At 71.4% G+C, this 18,554-nt stretch overlaps 3 protein-coding genes across 3 annotated transcripts; 1 reads left to right on the plus strand and 2 right to left on the minus strand.

Moving 5' to 3' along the window:
- Positions 1-288: 288 nt before the first annotated feature.
- On the minus strand, positions 289-4,926 carry LOC142074456 (fibroblast growth factor 11-like). The gene is made up of 5 exons (XM_075135090.1): positions 4,361-4,926; positions 3,585-3,695; positions 2,904-3,007; positions 1,583-1,781; positions 289-782 (listed from the first exon to the last, which is right to left on the minus strand). The coding sequence occupies exons 1-5, from the start codon at positions 4,551-4,553 to the stop codon at positions 700-702; spliced, it is 690 nt and encodes a 229-aa protein (XP_074991191.1). The 5' UTR covers positions 4,554-4,926; the 3' UTR covers positions 289-699.
- A 2,345-nt stretch (positions 4,927-7,271) lies between these two features.
- On the minus strand, positions 7,272-12,475 carry LOC142074458 (neuroligin-2-like). Its single transcript, XM_075135093.1, is given in 8 exon segments — positions 7,272-7,468; positions 7,470-7,831; positions 7,834-8,243; positions 9,047-9,125; positions 9,128-9,835; positions 10,069-10,254; positions 11,318-11,467; positions 12,424-12,475. Coding segments are annotated over 7 exon segments (1,929 nt in total). The 5' UTR covers positions 11,439-11,467; positions 12,424-12,475; the 3' UTR covers positions 7,272-7,405.
- A 4,728-nt stretch (positions 12,476-17,203) lies between these two features.
- On the plus strand, positions 17,204-18,502 carry TMEM256 (transmembrane protein 256). The gene is made up of 4 exons (XM_075135092.1): positions 17,204-17,314; positions 17,534-17,571; positions 17,686-17,766; positions 17,837-18,502. Exons 1-4 carry the CDS (start codon positions 17,239-17,241, stop codon positions 17,978-17,980), a joined length of 339 nt encoding a protein of 112 aa, XP_074991193.1. The 5' UTR covers positions 17,204-17,238; the 3' UTR covers positions 17,981-18,502.
- The last annotated feature ends 52 nt before the right edge of the window (positions 18,503-18,554 follow it).

Consider the following 18,554-nt stretch of genomic DNA (forward strand, 5'->3'; position numbering starts at 1 on the left):
TGCTCCGGATGTGGGGGAGGGGCGGGGGGGGTGGGGCAAAACCCTCCCCCTCCCCAATTTGGAGCTTCCTGGCACCGCTCCCTCCCCCGTGGAACTGCCCCCCCAGCCCCACAAGTGCCCCCCAGCCCCATATCTGCCCCCCAGCCCCCCATAACCACCCCCCAGCCCCATATCTGCCCCCCCATAACCCCCCCCAGCCCCATAAGTGCCCCCCAAACCCCCATATCTGCCCCCCCCACCCCCCATAACCACCCCCCCAGCCCCACAAGTGCCCCCCCCACGCCGCTCTGGTACAAACTGGTGGTTTATTGAGGGGGCGGGGCCCGGTCCGCGGGGGCGGAGCTACGGCCGCGAAGGGGGCTGTCAATCATGCAGGTGGAGGCGTGGCCCGCGAAAGGGGGCGGGGCCTTATTGCTCTTGGTGCGCAGGAGGGGCGGGGCTTGCACAGTGTCGGGGTCATAGAAAAGGCCGCGGGGGGAGGGCGGGGCCAGCCGAGGGGGCGGGGCCTCTGGGGCGGGGCCGGCCGAGGGGGCGGGGTTTGTGAGGCACATGGGGGGGGCTCGTGCCCCCACGTGCCCGGTGATGGGGGGGGGGCCCCCCCCGGGGGTGTCAGTGCAGGGGGGGCCGAGGGGGGGCGTGGAGGTCATAGGTCGGAGGTCACAGGTTGGGGGTCGAAGGTCACAGGTTGGGGGTCAGAGGTCACAGGTTGGGGGTCGTGGCCTCGGGGGGGGCCCCCGGGGGCTCCTCCACCTCGTGCAGGGACGGCTCCCGGTACAGTGCCACTGGGGGGGCTCCGTGAGACCCTCGTGCGAGGGACCCCCCCGGTGTGGGGACCCCCCCTGGTGTGGGGACCCCCCCGGTGCGAGACCCCTCCTTGTGCAATTCCCCCCCGCACCGAGGGGAAGGTCCCCTGTGCCCCCCCATCCCTGTGCCCCCCTGTGCCCTCCCCGTGCCCCCCCGTGCCCCCCGTCCCCTTGCCTCCCACCCTGTGCCCCCCGCCCCGTGCCCCCCTGTGCCCCTCCATCCTGTACCCCCCCACGTTGTGTCCCCCACCCCGTGTCCCCCCAAACCCTGTACCCCCCACCCCGTGCCCCGCATCCCCATGCACCCCCCCAACCCACCCCGTGACCCCACCCTGTGCCCCCCATCCCCCCCCACCCCCCATGGCCCCCTCATGGGCCCCCTCCCCCATAGCCCCTCCCCACCCCCCCCCACTCCCCATGGCCCCCCATGGGACCCCTCCCCCATAGCCCCTCCCCACCCCCCCCCACTCCCCATGGGCCCCCCCATGGCCCCCCCCATGGGACCCCTCCCCCGTAGCCCCCCCCATGGCCCCCCCCCATGGGTCCCCTCCCCCGTAGCCCCCCCCATGGCCCCCCCCCATGGGACCCCTCCCCCGTAGCCGCCCCCATGGCCCCCCCCCATGGGTCCCCTCCCCCGTAGCCCCCCCATAGCCCCCCCCCATGGCCCCCCCCCATGGGTCCCCTCCCCCATAGCCCCCCCCATGGCCCCCCCCATGGGGCCCCTCCCCCATAGCCCCCCCCATGGCCCCCCCCCGGCCCCCCCCCGCGCCCCCCCTCACCCTCCAGCAGCTGGGGCAGGAAGTGCGCGGCCGCCTTCTCCTTGCGCACGCGGTGCCCGGCCATGGGGCGGCCCTGCCGGTCCAGCCCCAGGTACCAGGCGCGGCCCGAGCGGCGCTGCCGGTAGAGGGCGGAGGCGTAGAGCACGTGGGAGCCCGCGAAGACCCCCTCCTTGAACCGGCACTCGGCCGTGAAGTGCACCTGGGGGGGGAGGGGGCGTGGGGGAGGGGTCCCGGGGGGGGCATGGGGGGTGGGGGAGGGGTCCCATGGGGGGGCGTGGGGGGGGCCCATGGGGGGTGGGGGAGGGGTCCCATGGGGGGGCGTGGGGGGGTCCCATGGGGGGTGGGGGAGGGGTCCCATGGGGGGGCGTGGGGGGTGGGGGAGGGGTCCCATGGAGGGGGCGTGGGGGGGCCCATGGGGGGTGGGGGAGGGGTCCCATGGAGGGGGCGTGGGGGGGCCCATGGGGGGGCATGGGGGTGGGGGAGGGGTCCCAGGGGGGGGGGCCATGGGGGGTGGGGGAGGGGTCCCATGGGGGGGGCGTGGGGGGGCCCATGGGGGGGATGGGGGGTGGGGGAGGGGTCCCATGGGGGGGGGGCCATGGGAGGTGGGGGAGGGGTCCCATGGGGGGGGCGTGGGGGGGGCCCATGGGGGGTGGGGGAGGGGTCCCATGGGGGGGGCATTGGGGAGGGGTCCCATGGGGGGGCATTGGGGGGGCATGGGGGGGGGATGGGGGGGCCATGGGGGGTGGGGGGGCATGGGGGGTGGGGGAGGGGCCATGGGGACAGGGTCCCATGGGAGTGGCATGAGGGGACCATGGGGGGGGCCCATGGGGGGGGCCCATGGCAGAGGGGTCCCATGGGGGGGGCATGGGGGTGGGGGAGGGGCCACGGGGGCGGGTTCCCATGGGGGGGCATGGGGGGGTGGGGGGGGGGATGGGAGTGGCCATAGGTGGTAGGGGATGATGGGGAGGGGTCATGGGGGGGGCCATGGGGGGGTCCCATGCGGGGGCGATGGGAGGGGGCTATGGGGGGGCTGGGGGCCATGGGGGGGCCCCATGGAGGGGGGCCATGGGGGGGGCTGGGGTCCCCTAGGGAGAGGGGTCCTGGATACTGGGGTCCCACGGCAGGGCTGGGGGCCCATGGGGGGGCTGTAGGTCCCAGGGGGGGCTCTGGGTCCCGGGGAGGGGCTGTGGGTCCCAGATATTGGGGTCCCCGGGGGGACTGTGGGTGCTGGGGGGGGCTGTAGGTCCCGGGGGGGGGCTCTGGGTCCCAGATATTGGGGTCCCCGGGGGGGCTGGGGGTGCCGGGGAGGGGGGGCACTCACGGAGGCGTAGACGAGCCCGGCCCCGTTCATGGCCACGTAGCGGCCGGCCCGGGCCCCCTGGATGGCCACGACCCGCAGCCCCACCGGGATCAGGTTGAAGAGCGCTGGGGGGGCAGGGGGGGGCTGCCACGCCCGAACACCGGGGTGCGCCCCGCCCCCAGTGCCACCCAGTATCCCCCACTGCCTTCCCAGTGCCACCCAGTATCCCCACTGCCTTTCCAGTGTCCCCCAGTATCCCCCACTGCCTTCCCAGTATCCCCCAGTGCCGCCCAGTATCCCTCACTGCCTTCCCAGTGCCCCCCAGTAACCCCCAGTGCCCCCCAGTAACCCCCAGTGCCCCCAGTATCCCCCAGTGCCACCCTGCAGCCTGCCCAACCCCCTCCCCTCCAGCCCCCAGTACCCTCCTTGCTCCACCCCCTCAGACCCCACCCCCTCCTACCCCACCTCTCAGACCCCACCCTTCTCAGACCCCGCCCCCCTTGCCCCACCCCTCAGACCCCACCCACTCAGGCCCCGCCCTGCAGACCCACCTCCCCCCAGGCCCCGCCCCACTCACCACCAGGCCCCGCCCCCTCAGGCCCTGCCCCCTCGGACCCCACCTTCTCAGACCCCGCCCCCTCAGGCTCTGCCCCCTCGGACCCTGCCCTCTCAGGCCCCGCCCCCAGGCCCCGCCCCACTCACTGCCCGGCCCCGCCTCCTCCCAGGTGCCCTCCAGCCGCCCGTCGGGGCCCATCTGCAGGAAGTGCCCGTGGCCGCAGCGCAGCTTCGCCACCGCCCCCCGCAGCTGCGGCTCTGGGGGGGGGGCGGTCAGGGACCCCCGGGGACCCCCAGACCCCCCTCCCCTCCCCTCCCCCAGACCCTCCGCTCCATCCCCCCTTCTCCGTCCCCCCACCCCCCAGGACCACCCCAATCCCCCCAAGACGCCCCCACAGAGCCCCCTACCCCCAGACACCCCCCCAGAGCCCCCTTCCCACCCCCCAGCACCCCCCCTTCCCTATCCCCCACCCCCCCAGGACTCCCCCCACTCTCCATCACCCCCCCTGCCTCCCAGCATCCCCTCCAGGACCCTCCCCAGGACCCCCCCTCTTCCCCCAGGGCCTCCCCAGCATCCCCCTTTCCCCATCCCCCCACCCCCCAGAACTCCCCCCACCCTCAGCATCCTCCCCCCCCCCAGCACCCCCCCTTCCCCATCCCCCATCCCCCCAGGCCTCCTCCCACCCCCATCCCCCCCAGGACCTCCCCCTTCCCCACCCCCCCAGTACCCCCCTCACCCCCCATCCCCCCCCTTCCCCATCCCCGCCTTCCCCACCCCCCCAGTACCCCCCTCACCCCCCATCCCCCCCTTCCCCATCCCCCCTCAAGACCCCCCCACCCCCCATCTCCCCCCCCCCCGGATCCCCCCCAACACTCCCCCTTCCCCACCCCCCCAGCCCCCCCCCCGCCCCTCCCCCCCTCACCGGGGGGTTTCTCCCGGGGCCGCCGCCGCCGGCCGCAGCCCCGAACTTTTGCGACGAGGCCGCGGAGCTGCTGCTGGCAGAGGGAGGGGGGGCGGGGGGCGCCGGGGGCGCGGGGGGGGCCGGGGGCGCGGGGGGGGGGCACCTCACGACCCCCCCGCCGCTGCCGGATCAGGGAGCTGGCCAGCGCCGCCATGGCCTCGCGTCTCGCGTGGGGGGGGGGGACACGGGGGGGACGGGGGGTAACGAGGGTCTCGCCCGAGGGTCACACGAGGGGGCCTGGGGGGGGGTCACGGGGGTGGCGGGTTGTTCCACGAGGATGGGGGGGGGTGATGGGGGGAGGGTGGGGGGTTCCCGCGCCTCGCACGAGGGGGAGTGGGGGGGTCACGGGTGTGGGGGGGGTCGCACGGGCGTCACATGCAGCAGCCGGGGGTCGCTCCCCGCCCCCCCCACCCCCGCGCCCCCCCGGACCGACCGCAGGGAGGAGGAGGAGGAGGAAGATGGGGGGAGGGGCGTGGGGGTGCCCGGCCGCCTGGGGCCCACGGAGAGGGGGAGGGGGTTGCCCGGCCGCCTGGGTCCCGCCGAGTGGGGGGGTGCGTAGGGGGGGGAGGGGGCGCGGGCGGCCCCACGCGCACGCGCGGAGGCGGCGCAGGCGCGCGCACGCCGTGGGGGGTGGGGGGGGGACGCCCACGGCTCCGCCCTCCTCCCCCCACCCCCCCGCGGGCAAGGGGCCATCCCAGTATCCCGCCAGTGCGATCCCAGTTTGCTCTCAGTACAGCCCCGGTGCATCACCAGTGCAGTCCCAGTTTGCTCCCATTATAATCCCAGTGCGATCCCCGTTTGCTCCCAGTACAGCCCCAGTGCGATCCCAGTTTGCTCCCAGTACAGCCCCGGTGCATCCCCAGTGCGATCCCAGTTTGCTCCTAGTGTAATCGCAGTGCATCCCCCGTGCGATCTCAGTTTGCTCCCAGTATAATCCCAGTGCAGCCCCAGTACTCCAGCCCCTCCCGGGGCCCCCCGCCGCTGTCACTGCGCCGCTGGGGTCCGCCGAGTGGCGCCAAAGTGCGCGACGCAGCCAATGGCAGCGCGGCGGTGCTAAGCGGGGGGCAGCGGCGCCGCTGGGGTCCGCCGAGGGGCGCCAAAGTGCGCGACGCAGCCAATGGCAGCGCGGCGGCGCTCAGCGAGGGGCAGCGGCGCCGCTCGGGTCCGCCGGGCGGTGCTAAAGTGCGCGACGCAGCCAATGGGAGCGCGGCGGTACCCAGGGGGCGGAGGGGAGCACATCCCCGTTCCCATGGCAACCCGGTAGCCGTGACTAGCGCCCCCCCGCGGCGGCGGAAGGACGAGGCGACCCCCCCGTGGGGCTCCGGGTCTGTATTTACAAGAATTCTCGTTCCTCGCCAGGAAACACATCGGGTGTGGGTCGGTTTGGTTGTTTTTGTTTTTTTTTTTTCTCTTTTTTCTAATTATTTTTTCTTAAAAACACCCCCGGGGCCGCCCCCCCACCCCCACCCCCACCCCCCCCGAGGCCCCGCCCTTCCCGGGGCCCCGCCCTCCCCGCTCCCTCCCCCGCGGCCCCCCGGGAATAAAAATAGATGCTCTCGGGGTTGTTGGGGGGAGGGGAGGGGAGGGCAGCTGCGGGCGCCATGGCGACAGGCGGGCAGGGATGCGTCTCCGTGGTAACCGGTGACATCGCCGTGGCAACCGTCACTGGGAGCGGGGATGGGTCGCCAATGGCAACAGGCCGGTGGTTGGCTGGGGAGACGGTGTCCGTAGGCCGCGGTCGCCGTGGAGATGGTCGGTTGCCACGGCAGCGGGCTGGGCCGAGGTCAAAGGCCGTGGATGAGGTCGCCGTGGTGACCGGCCTGGTGACGAGGTCGCCCCGGCAACCAGCCCGGTGGTACCCCCATACTCCAGGTCGCCACAGCAACTGGCCCGGTGACGAGGTCACCGTGGCAACTGGTCCAGTGAGGAGGTCGCCATGGCAACTGGTCCGGTGGTACCCCTTGCTGGAGGTCGCCGCGGCAACCGGCCTACCGGGAGATGCTCGAGGTTGCCGCGGCGACCAGCCGGGCAGTGGCAGCCATCTCGCGCTCTTGGTCCCCGTCAGCCATCTCGGGTGGCGCCGGCGGCCATCTTGGCACGGGGGGGGCGGGGGGGCAGCGGGGGAGGGGCTGGGGGGGCCCGGGACCCCCCGAACCCCAAAACTGCTGCGTTTGGCACAATTTTCTTTGTACAGAAAGCGCAAAAGAAAGAAAAGGAGGGGGGAAAAAAGGGGGGGACGGGAGCCAGGGCCCCCCCGGGGGACGGGGGGGGATGGGGGGGGTGGCAGCACCCCTCCCCCCCCCCCACTGGACCTCGGTTTTTCCTCATTTTGGCGGGTTTTGACTCATTTCCCACCGCCGGGTCGGGAACATGCAACGGTGACGGGGGTGGCAGGGGGGGGGCCCCCCAAAGTGCCCCACCCGGGGGACTCAGGTGTCCCCCTCCCCCGGGGATGCAGGTGATGGGGAGGCCCCCCCTCCCCCCCGCCTCTGCGGGGGACCCAGGAGTTCTGGGGGGGGGGGCGGGGGCCACCCCCATGCTGTTTCAGAGGAGCAGGACATCCAGGGTGGGGGGGTCCCCACGATATTCAGGGGACCCAGGCGTTGCGGGGGGTGGGTGCCGTGTCCCCCCCCCATGTCTTCAGGGGACCCAGGCGTCCAGGGTCGGGGGGGGGGGCGGTTTCCCATGCGTCTTCGGGGGACCCAGGCGTCCGGGAGGGGGGCGGGGGGGGTTGGGGGTCCCCATGCGTCTTCAGCATCCCCACGTGTCCATGGGGGGGGGCGGGGGGGTCCCCATTACCTCTTCAGCGGACCCAGGCGTCCAGGTGGGGACGTAAGCAGGCGGGTGGGGGAGGGCGGGTCTCACCCCGCAACACCCCCGGGGGGGACCCAGACATCCGGGTGGGCCCCCGCCCCCCCCCCCCCCCAAGGTGTGTGTGGGGGTTCCTCTGCTCGGGGGGACCCCGGTATCGGGGGGTTGGGGGGGTGGGGGGTGGGGCTAAGCCGACTATACGCGGGTGGTGGAGTGGGGGTGGGGCAGGGTGCTGTTGTGGCCGGGGGGAAGGGGGCCCGAAGGGGTGCAGGGTGGGCAACCCCCCCGGCACCATGGTGATGGTGTTGGGTGTCATGAGCGGGACGTCCTCGGGGGCTCGCCGCAAAGCCAGGGTGTAGTCCGGGGGTCCGGCGGGGGGACGCAGGGCGGCTTCAGGGGGGTCCCCCCCACCCCCCACCCCCACCCCCTCTCGGGGTGCTTCAACTGCAGCGAGACCAATTCTTCCTCCGCCCCCCGTGACCCAAGAGATCATTGGGGGCCCCCCGGGTTGGGGGGGGGCTGAGGCGCCGGGGGCCCCCCGTCCTTCGGGGGGTCGCTTGTCCCGCTTGTAGTAGAGGGCGGCGAAGGCCAGGATGTTGAGGAAGAGGAGGGAGGCCCCACCGCCACGGTGACGCTCAGCTCGGTGGAGTAGTCCCGCGAGTCCCCGGGGAAGGGGGCGAAGCGACGACGACCCCCCCCGTCGGGTTCCTCCTCTTCCTCGGGGGGCGGCGGGGAAGGGGCGGGGGGGCGACGGGTGGCGGGTGGCCGACGAGGAGGTCCGGCGCCGGCTGGGGGGGGCAGACGGGTGGTGGTGGAGGCGTGGGGGAGCTGGTGGAGGTTGTGGAGGTGGGGGACGAGCTCCAGCCAGAAGGCCACCTTGTTGGCCCGGTAGTGGTCGCGGACGCGGGGCTTGAGGCCGATGTGGAGGTAGCGCTTGTCCTTCCCGTCGAAGCGGGTCCACACCACCTCCTCGAAGCGGTTGGGCTTCGTGTGGATGAACTTGGTGTCCTGCGGGACCGGCTGGTTGGGGTCCCTGCGGGGGCGGGGGGGAGGCGGTGATGAGAGCTGGAGGGAGCTTCAGCCACCCACCCCTCCGTCCACGCCTTCATCCATCTGACCAGCCAACCACCCACCCAGCCAACCAACCACCCACCCAACCACCCAGCCAACCACCCAACCAACCACCCACCCAACCAACCACCCAACCACCCAGCCAACCACCCAACCAACCACCCAACCACCCAACCACCCAACCAACCACCCAATCAACCACCCACCCAGCCACCCAACCACCCAACCAACCACCCACCCAACCACCCACCCAGCCACCCAACCACCCAACCAACCACCCAACCAACCACCCAGCCACCCAACCACCCAACCAACCACCCACCCAGCCAACCAACCACCCAGCCAACCAATGACTCAACCAACCAACGACTCAACCAACCGACGACTCAACCAACCGACGACTCAACCAACCACCCATCCACCCAACCACTCAACCAACCACTCAATCAACCACCCAACCACCCACCCACCCACCCACCCACCCATCCATGCACACATCCATCCATCCCTCTGTCCCCATCCCCCAAGTCCCCCTGTGCCCCCATGTCCCCACATCCCCATTCTCCTGTCCCCCCATCTCTGCATCTTCCATGTCCTCATTCCCCTTGATGTGGTGGGGACGTGGGGATGGAGTTCCACCAGGGTGCAGGGACGTGGCGGGGATGTGGGGATGGAGTCCCACCAGGACGCAGGGACACGCCTCCATTCCCCCACCCCCCATGATCCCGTTCACCACGTCCCCACCCCCCCAGCGTCCCCACCCACCCGGTCTTGGCGAAGTTGGTCCAGTAGGTCATGACGACGGCGCTGAGCATCACGTCGTTCTTGGAGAAGTTGCAGGGAAGAGATCGGTGGCGCCCACCATGGGCACCCCGAAGACGTAGGGGATCTCGTCCCCGTGGGCCGCGTCCGCCCACTCGGGCCGCGCGTCCGTCTGGCAGTGGTGGTAGAAGGTGTAGAAGTAGACGGGCGACTGGTACTCGGCGTGGAGCTTGGCCGTGGCCACTGCCGGGGCCACCCATTGGTGGTCGGTGAAGAGGGCCAGCAACGTCTTACGCCTCATCTCCCCGTTATCCCGGTCGGCCCAATCCGTGTACATGAACTTGATGGTCTCCCGCAGGATGTCCTTCCCCTCGGGGTAACCGTAGAGGTTGTCCACAAAGTTGGAGACGGTGAAGTCAAAGTAGGAGGCGGAGATGCCGTCCTCGCTCTCCAGCGAGTCCTCCACGAACTTCAGCCCCTCGCCCTGGTTGACGCCGATGAGGATGTCGTAGTTGAGGAACTCGCCCTGTTGCATCAGGATCTCGGGGTCATCGGGCACCACGTCACCGTCCACCACCGGCCCGAAGGCCACGTGGTAGCGGGCGGGTTGGACGTCCTGGTCCACCAAGGCGCGGAAGGGTTGACGTCGCAGGCACTCCACCGCCGCCCCCGTGTCCGCCCGTTCGCAGCCCACCTTGGCCGCCAGCAGCCGCGTGTACTTCAGCGGCTGGTAGTTGACCGACCAGCTGGAGATGGCCGTCCCGCTCTGCGCGATGGCCTTCTGGAAGAGACCTGTGGGACCTGGGCGTCAGCCGGGGTGGGGGGGACGTGGGGATGGAGTCCCACCAGGCTGTGTGGACATGGGGACATGGTGGGGACGTGGGGATGGAGTCCCACCAGGATGTGGGCACAAGGGAGGTGGTGGGCACATGGGGATGGAGTCCCACCAGGGGATTCAGGGGGTTCCTGGAGGATTTGGGGTCCCCAGTGTGATGTGGGGGCCCCCGGGAACGGGGGGGAGATACCTTCAGAGTGGTGGGAGAGGATGAGGAGGCTGACGCAGGCGGCGCCGGCGCCGGAGCCGAAGATGGTGATGCGCTGGGGGTCACCCCCAAAGTGCCCCACGTTCTCGTTGAGCCACCGCAGCGCCTGGATCTGGTCCAGGAGCCCGTAGTTGCCCTTCGCTGCCTGGTCCCCTGTGCTCAGGAAGCCTGCGGGGACACGGGGACACGTGGGGAGATGTCCTCCCCCACGGACCAGGTCATCAAAGCAGTAGGCCATGGTGCCCCCATATCCCCACACCCAACCCATGTCCCCAGGGAGGTTCTCCATGGTGTCCCCACGCCCAACCCATGACCCCAAGGAGGTTCTCTGTGGTGTCCCCATGACCCCACACCCAACCCATGACCCCAAGGAGGTTCTCCATGGTGTCCCCATGTCTCCACGCCCAACCCATAACCCCAAGGAGGTTCTCCATGGTGTCCCATGTCCCTGTGTCCAACGCATGTCCGCAGGGAGGTTCTCCATGGTGTCCCCATGTCCCCACACCCAACCCATGACCCCAAGGAGGTTCTCCATGGTGTCCCCATGTCCCCACGCCCAACGCATGTCCGCAGGGAGGTTCTCCATGGTGTCCCCATGTCCCCATGCCCAACCCATGTCCCCAAGGAGGTTCTCCATGGTGTCCCCATGTCCCTGTGTCCAACGCATGTCCGCAGGGAGGTTCTCTGTGGTGTCCCCATGTCCCCACGCCCAACGCATGTCCGCAGGGAGGTTCTCCATGGTGTCCCCACGTCCCCACGCCCAACCCATGTCCCCAAGGAGGTTCTCTGTGGCGTCCCCATGACCCCACGCCCAACCCATGACCCCAGGGAGGTTCTCCATGGTGTCCCCATGTCCCCACGCCCAACCCATGACCCCAGGGAGGTTCTCTGTGGTGTCCCCATGACCCCACGCCCAACCCATGACCCCAGGGAGGTTCTCTGTGGTGTCCCCATGACCCCACGCCCAACCCATGACCCCAAGGAGGTTCTCCATGCTGTCCCCATGTCCCCACGCCCAACCCATGACCCCAGGGAGGTTCTCCATGGTGTCCCCACGTCCCCATGCCCAACCCATGTCCCCAAGGAGGTTCTCTGTGGTGTCCCCATGACCCCACGCCCAACCCATGACCCCATGGAGGTTCTCCATGGTGTCCCCACGCCCAACCCCTGTCCCCCGGGAGGTTCTCCGTGCTGTCCCCAGGCCCAAGCCCTGTCCCCCGTTGCCCCGTACCGAGGACGCCCAGGCGGTAGTTCATGGTGACGACGATGACGTTGCCGTAGGCCGCCAGGACGCTGCCGTCGAACATGTTCCCCGTCCCCTCCATGTAGGAGCCGCCGTGGAGGAAGAGCATCACCGGCTTCTTCCCGCTGTCCCGGATGTCTGGGGGGGTGGGGGGGGCGGGGGTCGGGGGGGTGGGTCAGGGGCACCCCCCGGGCTTGGGACATCCCTGGCACCATGGGGACCCCCTTGGGGACCCTTATTGGGGACCCCCAAAACACCGGGGACCCCCTTGGGGACATCCCCCCCTCCCAGCACCAGGGACCCCCACATGCCCCCCATGTCACTTTGGGGACCCCCCCCTCTCCCCGGTGCTGGGGGAGGGGTCAGAGGTGACAGCTGGGGTCAGAGGTCACAGGCTGGAGCTTTTGGGGGGGGAGGGGGCGCGGTCAGGAGTTGGGGGTCACCGGGGGGGCCCCCCCCCGGCCTGTTTCCATGGCAACGTGCCCCCCCCAATCCCCTCGTTTCTAGGTCACCTCCGTCACCACGGCAACGGGGCCTCATTAACGCTGCTTTAACGATGATGAGCAAGGGCGGGGGGGGGACCCCGGCGTCCGGGGTGGGGGGGGGGGGCGGGACACGGGGATGAGACCGGGGGTGGGGGGACCCCGGCGTCCGGGATGGGGGGGGGGCGGGGGGGCAGGGGGGGGGGAGGGGAGAGGGGCGTGTCCAAAAAAAAAAAAAAAACCAAAAACCAAAAAAACCACCAAAAAAACCACCAAAACACCAAAAAACCAAAAAACTCACCCCCAAACCCCCCGAAAAGAAGCAAAACCAGCAAAACCAACAACAACAAAAGCAAAAAAACCACCAAAAAAGAGAAAAAGAACCAAAAGAGGCAGCCAAAAAGGGGGGGGGGAGGGGGCGACCCCCCCCCCAAAAGCATGGGGGAGGGGGAGGGGGGGGGACGACGACCCGCGGCCCCGGGAAGAAAGAAAGAAAAGGGGGGGGGGAGGGGATGGGGGGAGAAGGGAGGGAAAAAAAACCCCAAAAAACCCCGAAAGAACCAGAAAAAAAACTGTTTTGCCCAAAACCGGAGGAACATGCACCAAAACTACCTGCGTCCGGGGGGGGGCCGCCGGCCGCGCCGTCCTCGCGCTTTTTCGCGAGCAAACCTGGACCAAGGGAAGAAAAGGAGGGAAAAATTGGGGGGGCCCAAAAGGAGCGAAACGGGGGCGGGGGAGGGGCGGGGGGGCGGGGGAAAAGGCAAAAAAATAATTGGGAAAAAAAAAACACCAAAAAAACCCCAACAAAAGCAGCGCCCTGCCCCCGAAACGGGGAAAGAGCAGGAAAAAAGACAGCGGCGGGGCCCGGTAAAATGGGGCAAGAACGGGGGTGGGGGAGGGCCCAAAAATGGGGCCGGGGGTGGTGTGGAAGGAGGGATGGACGTCGGGATGGACGTGGGATGGGTGGAGGACGTCGGGATGGAAGTCAGGATGGGTGGAGGACGTCGGGATGGACGTGGGGATGGGTGGAGGACGTCGGGATGGACGTGGGGATGGGTGGAGGACGTCGGGATGGGTGGAGGACGTCGGGATGGACGTGGGGATGGGTGGAGGACGTCGGGATGGATGTCGGGATGGGTGGAGGACGTCGGGATGGACGTCGGGATGGTGGAGGACGTTGGGATGGAAGTCAGGATGGGTGGAGGACGTCGGGATGGACGTCGGGATGGGTGGAGGACGTCGGGATGGATGTCAGGATGGGTGGAGGACGTCGGGATGGACGTGGGGATGGGTGGAGGACGTCGGGATGGACATCAGGATGGGTGGAGGATGTCGGGATGGACGTGGGGATGGGTGGAGGACGTCAGGATGGGTGGAGGATGTTGGGATGGACGTGGGGATGGGTGGAGGACGTCGGATGGATGTCGGGATGGGTGGAGGACGTCGGGATGGACGTGGGGATGGGTGGAGGACGTCGGGATGGACGTGGGGATGGGTGGAGGACGTCAGGATGGGTGGAGGACGTCGGATGGACGTGGGCATGGGTGGGGGTGGAGGGCAGCGGGATGGACGTGGGGATGGGTGGGGGTGGAGGGCGGCGGGACGGACAGACGGACGCAGGGGCGGGGGCTGATGGCGCCGGGGGGGGAGGGGGGGGCGGCTCCAGCGCAGGGACCCCGCGTCCGGTGGGGGGAGGGGCCGGGCGGGGACCCAGGCGTCTGGCCGCGGGGGAGGGGGGGGGTCGTCCCCACCCCCCCCATCTCGCCCCGTTCCCCAGCCCCCAACTTGCCCGATTTTGCCCAAATCTGCGGGTTTTCACCCCGTTTCCCAATTCCCCCCCTTTTCCGCAAGAATTTGCCCATTTCCTCCGTTTTCCCCCCGTTTACCCCCCCCGGGGGGTGCACAGAGGCCAGGGCAGAGCCCATCCCCTCCTCCGCCCACTTTCCCACCATTTTTTGCCCAATTTTGCTGGATTTTGCCCCGTTTTCTAATTTCCCCATTTTCAGCCCAATTTTGCCCGTTTCCCCCACCTTTCACCCCGTTTTACCACCCTCGGGTGGCACCAGCGGCTGCAGCAGAGGCTGCCCCTCCCCCCCCTTCCCACGCCACTTTGCCCAAATCCCCTATTTTCCACCCCGTTTCTCAACCCCCCCCATTCCCCCCCCCAAATTTGCCCAAATTCCCCCTTTTTCCTCCCCATTCCCAATTCCCCATTCCTGCCCAAATTTGCCCAATTTCTTTCTTTTCCTCCCCCATTTCCTCCCTCCTTGGGGCGGGGGGCCGGCCCTTTCCTTGTGCCCCGTCCTGACCCTCCCCACCTTGCCCTGCCCATCCCCGCCTGGCCCCGCCCATCCCCGCCTGGCCCCGCCCATCCCTGCCATCCTCCAATGGGACGTATGGATTGAGATTGAGGCAGTCCTCGCCCTGCCCATCCCGCTGCATCCCAGCCCCTCCCCACCCCTCCCAGCCCCACCCTCTGCCCCGCCCTGCCCCGCCCGGCCCCGCCCATCCCTACCATCCTCCAAGGGACGTAGAGGTGGAGGCACAGACAGTCCTCGCCCTCCCTGTCCCTCTGCATCCTGCCCTTCCCCCACCCCTCCCTGCCTCACCCAGCTGCCCGCCCCTGCCCCGCCCTGCCCCGCCGGCCGTACCATCCTCCAATGGGATGTCGAGGCGGAGGCACAGAAAGTCCTCGCCCTCCCCGTCCCTGCCCCTCCCTCTGCACCCTGCCACTCCCCACCCCTCCCCGCCCCTCCCTGCCCCACCCAGCTGCCCCGCCCTGCCCCGCCCTGCCCCCGCCCTGTCCCGCCCATCCCCTACCATCCTCCAATGGGACGTCAAGGTTGAGGTACAGACAGTCCTCGCCCTCCCTGTCCCTCTGCACCCTGCCCCTCCCCACCCCTCCCCGCCCCTCCTTGCCCCACCCAGCTGCCCCGCCCTGCCCCGCCCTGCCCTGCCCAGCCCCGCCCGGCCGTACCGTCCTCGGTGGGGACGTAGAGGTTGAGGTACAGACAGTCCTCGCCCTCCCCATCCCTGCCCGTCCCTCTGCACCCTGCCCCTCCCCACCCCTCCCTGCCCCACCCAGCTGCCCCGCCCTGCCCCGCCCGGCCCCGCCCGGCCCCGCCCTGCCCCGCCCGGCCCCGCCCGGCCGTACCGTCCTCGGTGGGGACGTAGAGGTTGAGGTACAGACAGTCCTCGCTCTGCGCCGCCACGTAGGCGCCGGCCGGCCTCCAGGTTGTCGCTGAGCCAGAGGGGCAGCATGAGGGGGGGGGGCCCCCCCGCAGGTTTTGGGGGCAGGCGGGGGCGAAGGCGGTGGCGTCCCGCACCCCCCCCCAAGCGGCCGGCGCTTCCGGGGGGGCCCAGCGGCGGGGCCCCAGGGGGGGGGCGGCGTAGGGCACCCCTAAAAAAGCTTGAACCGGCCCCAGCAGCTCGTTGCTGAGGTCCCGGCGAGCCCCCCCGTAACCGCCCGTATTGGGTGGGCACCACCGGGAAACGGGGGTCCGGGGGGGGGTCCCCACCCCCAGCGGCGGCGGCAGGGGGGGGCGGCGGCGGTTGGGGGGCGCCGGGGGGGGCCCAGAGCGCCAGGGCCAGGGCCAGCGCCAGCGGCGGGGGCGGCATGGCGGGGGGTGGGGGTGGGGGGTGGGGGGGCGGCGGGGGGATGGGGGGGGCTACGGGGTGCTGGGGAGGGGGTGTGCCATGGTGGGGCTGGGGGGGGGCGGGGGGGGCACAGGGGGGATGGGGGGGCAGGGGAGATGGGGGATTATGGGGGGACATGGGGGATATTGGGGGATGGGGGGTTGTGGGGTCACAGGGGGTCACAGGGTCACGGGGGGGTGCAGGGGGTCACGGGGGGCACAGGGGGACACAGGGGGCGCAGGGGGACATGGACGGACATGGGGGGGTGGACACAGGGACAAGGGGGAAGGATGGGGGGACACACGGGGGGAACAGGGGGGGACAGACAGACGGGTGGGGGGGACACACGGAGGGATGATGGGAAGGGGGGAGGGGAGAGGGATGGACCGGGGGGGGGTTGGGGGGGGTAGAGAAGAAGAAGCAGAAGAAACCGTTAGTGGGGGGCTCCAACCCCCCCGGGGAGCCCCCCCCCCCAGGGACCCCAAAAACTCCCCAAGCACCCCCACCCCCCCGGCACCCCCTGCCCCCATCCCCCCCCGAACTGCTGAGGGGGGGGGGAGGGGGGGGATGTGGGGTCCCCCCCCCACGTTGCCGTGGCAACGGAGCCCGGAGCGTCGCCCTGGCAACCGGAGTTCCGGCCGGCATCCTGCCTCCTCCCGCGGCCGGGGGACCCGGGGGGGGCGGGGGGGGGACCCCCGGCGTCCGACCCCCACCCCATCGCCCCACCCCAGGGCCCGCCCCCCGCCCCCCGCACCCCACTTCCAGCATCCCCCCCCCCCCCCCCAATTCGGTGCCGATAGCGGACCCGGCCCCCCCCCCTTCCCCCCCCAGGCCTCGCAGACGGGGCCTCCCCTCGCCCCCCTCCTCCGTTTGGGGGCCCACGGGGGGGGGAGGGGACACCCAGGCGTGCGGGCTCCCCCCATCCCTCCCCCCCCCCGCACCATCCTGGCGGGGACGCCCCCCCCCCCCCAATCCATCCATCATCCCCAGGACCCCCCCCCCATCTCCCCCATCCCCAGGGCCCGAGCGCCCCTCCCCCCCCCATCCATCATCCCGGGGACCCGAGCGCCCCCTCCCCCACCCCGGGTGTGTGTGGGGGGATGGGGGGGCACCCAAGGCGTTCGGGGGGTCGGTGCTTACCTGGGCCGGGCCTATCGGCGGGGGGGGCGGGGGGGGCCGGGCCGGTACCGGGGCCGGGGCCGGGCCATGGCGGCGGGCGGGGCCGGGCCGAGCCGAGCCGGGAGCGGCCGCCTTGGTCCCTCCCGCCGGGAGCGGCTGCGGGAACCGGGAGCCGCCTCCGGGGGGCGGCGCCGACCGGGCCCCCCCCCATCCCCCCCCCGCACCGCCCCCGGTACCGCCCGGCCCGGCCGCCCCCACCCCCACCCGGAGGGGGGGGGGGATGGGGGGTCCCGGCCGCCTGGGTGCTCTGCGGGGAGGGGGTGGGGGGGTCCCGGGTGCCTTCTTTTTTTGGGGTGGGGGGGACACGGTCCGTGGCACCGCGGGGCGGCGCGACCCTACAGTAAACACCGCGGGGGGGGCGTCCCGGAGGCCGGGGTCCCCCCCGGGGGGGTCCCGGTGGTGGTGGTAGGGGGGGTGTTCCCCGTCGGGGCCGGCAGGGGGCGCTCTGCCCTCCCTCACCTGCCGACGGGAGGCGGGTCCCTCCGCCGCGCTCCCATTGGACGTTCTCCGCCGGAGCGACGCGCCGTTTCGCCAATGGTGACCGGGGATGGGGGGGGAGGGCGGTGTGTGTGGGGGGGCGTGTCCCGGAAGCGGAAGCGGAAGCGAAGGGAGATGGCGGGAGTGTGGGCGAGGGTCGGGGCCGTCAGCGGCGCTGCCGCCGTCTCGGCTGCGGCCTACGGGGCCCACGGTGGGGCCGGGGGGGGGGACACCGGGCCTGGGGGGGAGGTGTCACCGGCCCCGGGGGGGGGTCACCGGCCCCGGGGGGGGGGACACGGGGGCCGGGGGGGGTCGCACACCGGGACCCAGGAGGGCCGGACCGGGGGGGAACCGGGCCCGAGGGGGGGGGTCTGAGGGAACCTGGGGGGTCGTTGCCCGCCCGTGACTGACACCACCCCCCCCCCCCCAGGCCTCCGCCGCAGCGACCGGGACGAGTACCAGAAGGAGGTGAGTTGTGGGGGGGGGCGGGGCCAGGACGCCTGGCCCCTCCCCCTTCCCTGATTCCCCCCCCGCCGCCCCCCCCCCAATTTATCCGTGTCTCCCCCCTCCCCCCCCCCGCAGCTCTACGAGACGGCGAACCGGTTCCACCTCCTGCACAGCCTGGCGCTGCTCGCCGCCCCCCACTGCCGCCGCCCCGCCCTGGTGCGTGCGTCCCCTCCCCCCCTCCCCCCTCCCCCACCCCCCCATCTCCCTGACCACCCCCTCCCCCCAGGCCGGGTCCCTGCTCTGCGCCGGGATCGGGCTCTTCTGCCTCCCTCTCTACTACCACGGCCTGAGCGGGGACCCCGGCCTCAACCGCGCCGCCCCCCTGGGGGGGACCCTCCTCATCCTCGGCTGGGGGGCCATGGCGCTCTGAGGGACCCCCCGCGGCGGGGGGACCCCCCCAGCGCCCCGGCGGGGGGACCCCAACATCCCCCCCCCGCTCCCTGCGAGGGGACCCCGGTGTTGGGCCCCCCTCCCCCCACTGCGGACATTGCCCCTTTAAGAGGTGGAGCTTCCCCCTAGCCCGCCCCCTCCTTCCCCTATTGGTCGAGTTCCTGGCCAATAGGGGTAGAGGGCTGCCTGTACGCTGGGCCCTGGTTGGGTCGCGGCGGTGAAGGCAGCAGCCAATGAGAAAGAGGGGTGGCTGTCTCCTCGTTTCTGATTGGCTGCGGCAAGAGGCTCCCAAGCTGTGGGGATGCAGGAGCTTGCTGACGTCATGGCTGTTGCTGGGCGACAGCCAATGGCGGGCTGGCTCCCCCCGCTTCCCCCTCCCCATTGGCTGGGCGAGCAACCAATCGGAGGGACTGAGCCAGCAGCATTGTGCCAAGGCAGCTGCCGATTGGCTACGAGGCTGCCCCTCCCTCAACCTTGCCGGCCAATAAACGATCGAGTTTCAGCTCCGCCTCCATGATGTCATGGGGGGACCCCCCAGGCCCCTCCCAGCCCCA

This window comes from Calonectris borealis, chromosome 36 (assembly GCF_964195595.1).
Source record: "Calonectris borealis chromosome 36, bCalBor7.hap1.2, whole genome shotgun sequence".
Lineage (NCBI taxonomy): Eukaryota > Metazoa > Chordata > Aves > Procellariiformes > Procellariidae > Calonectris > Calonectris borealis.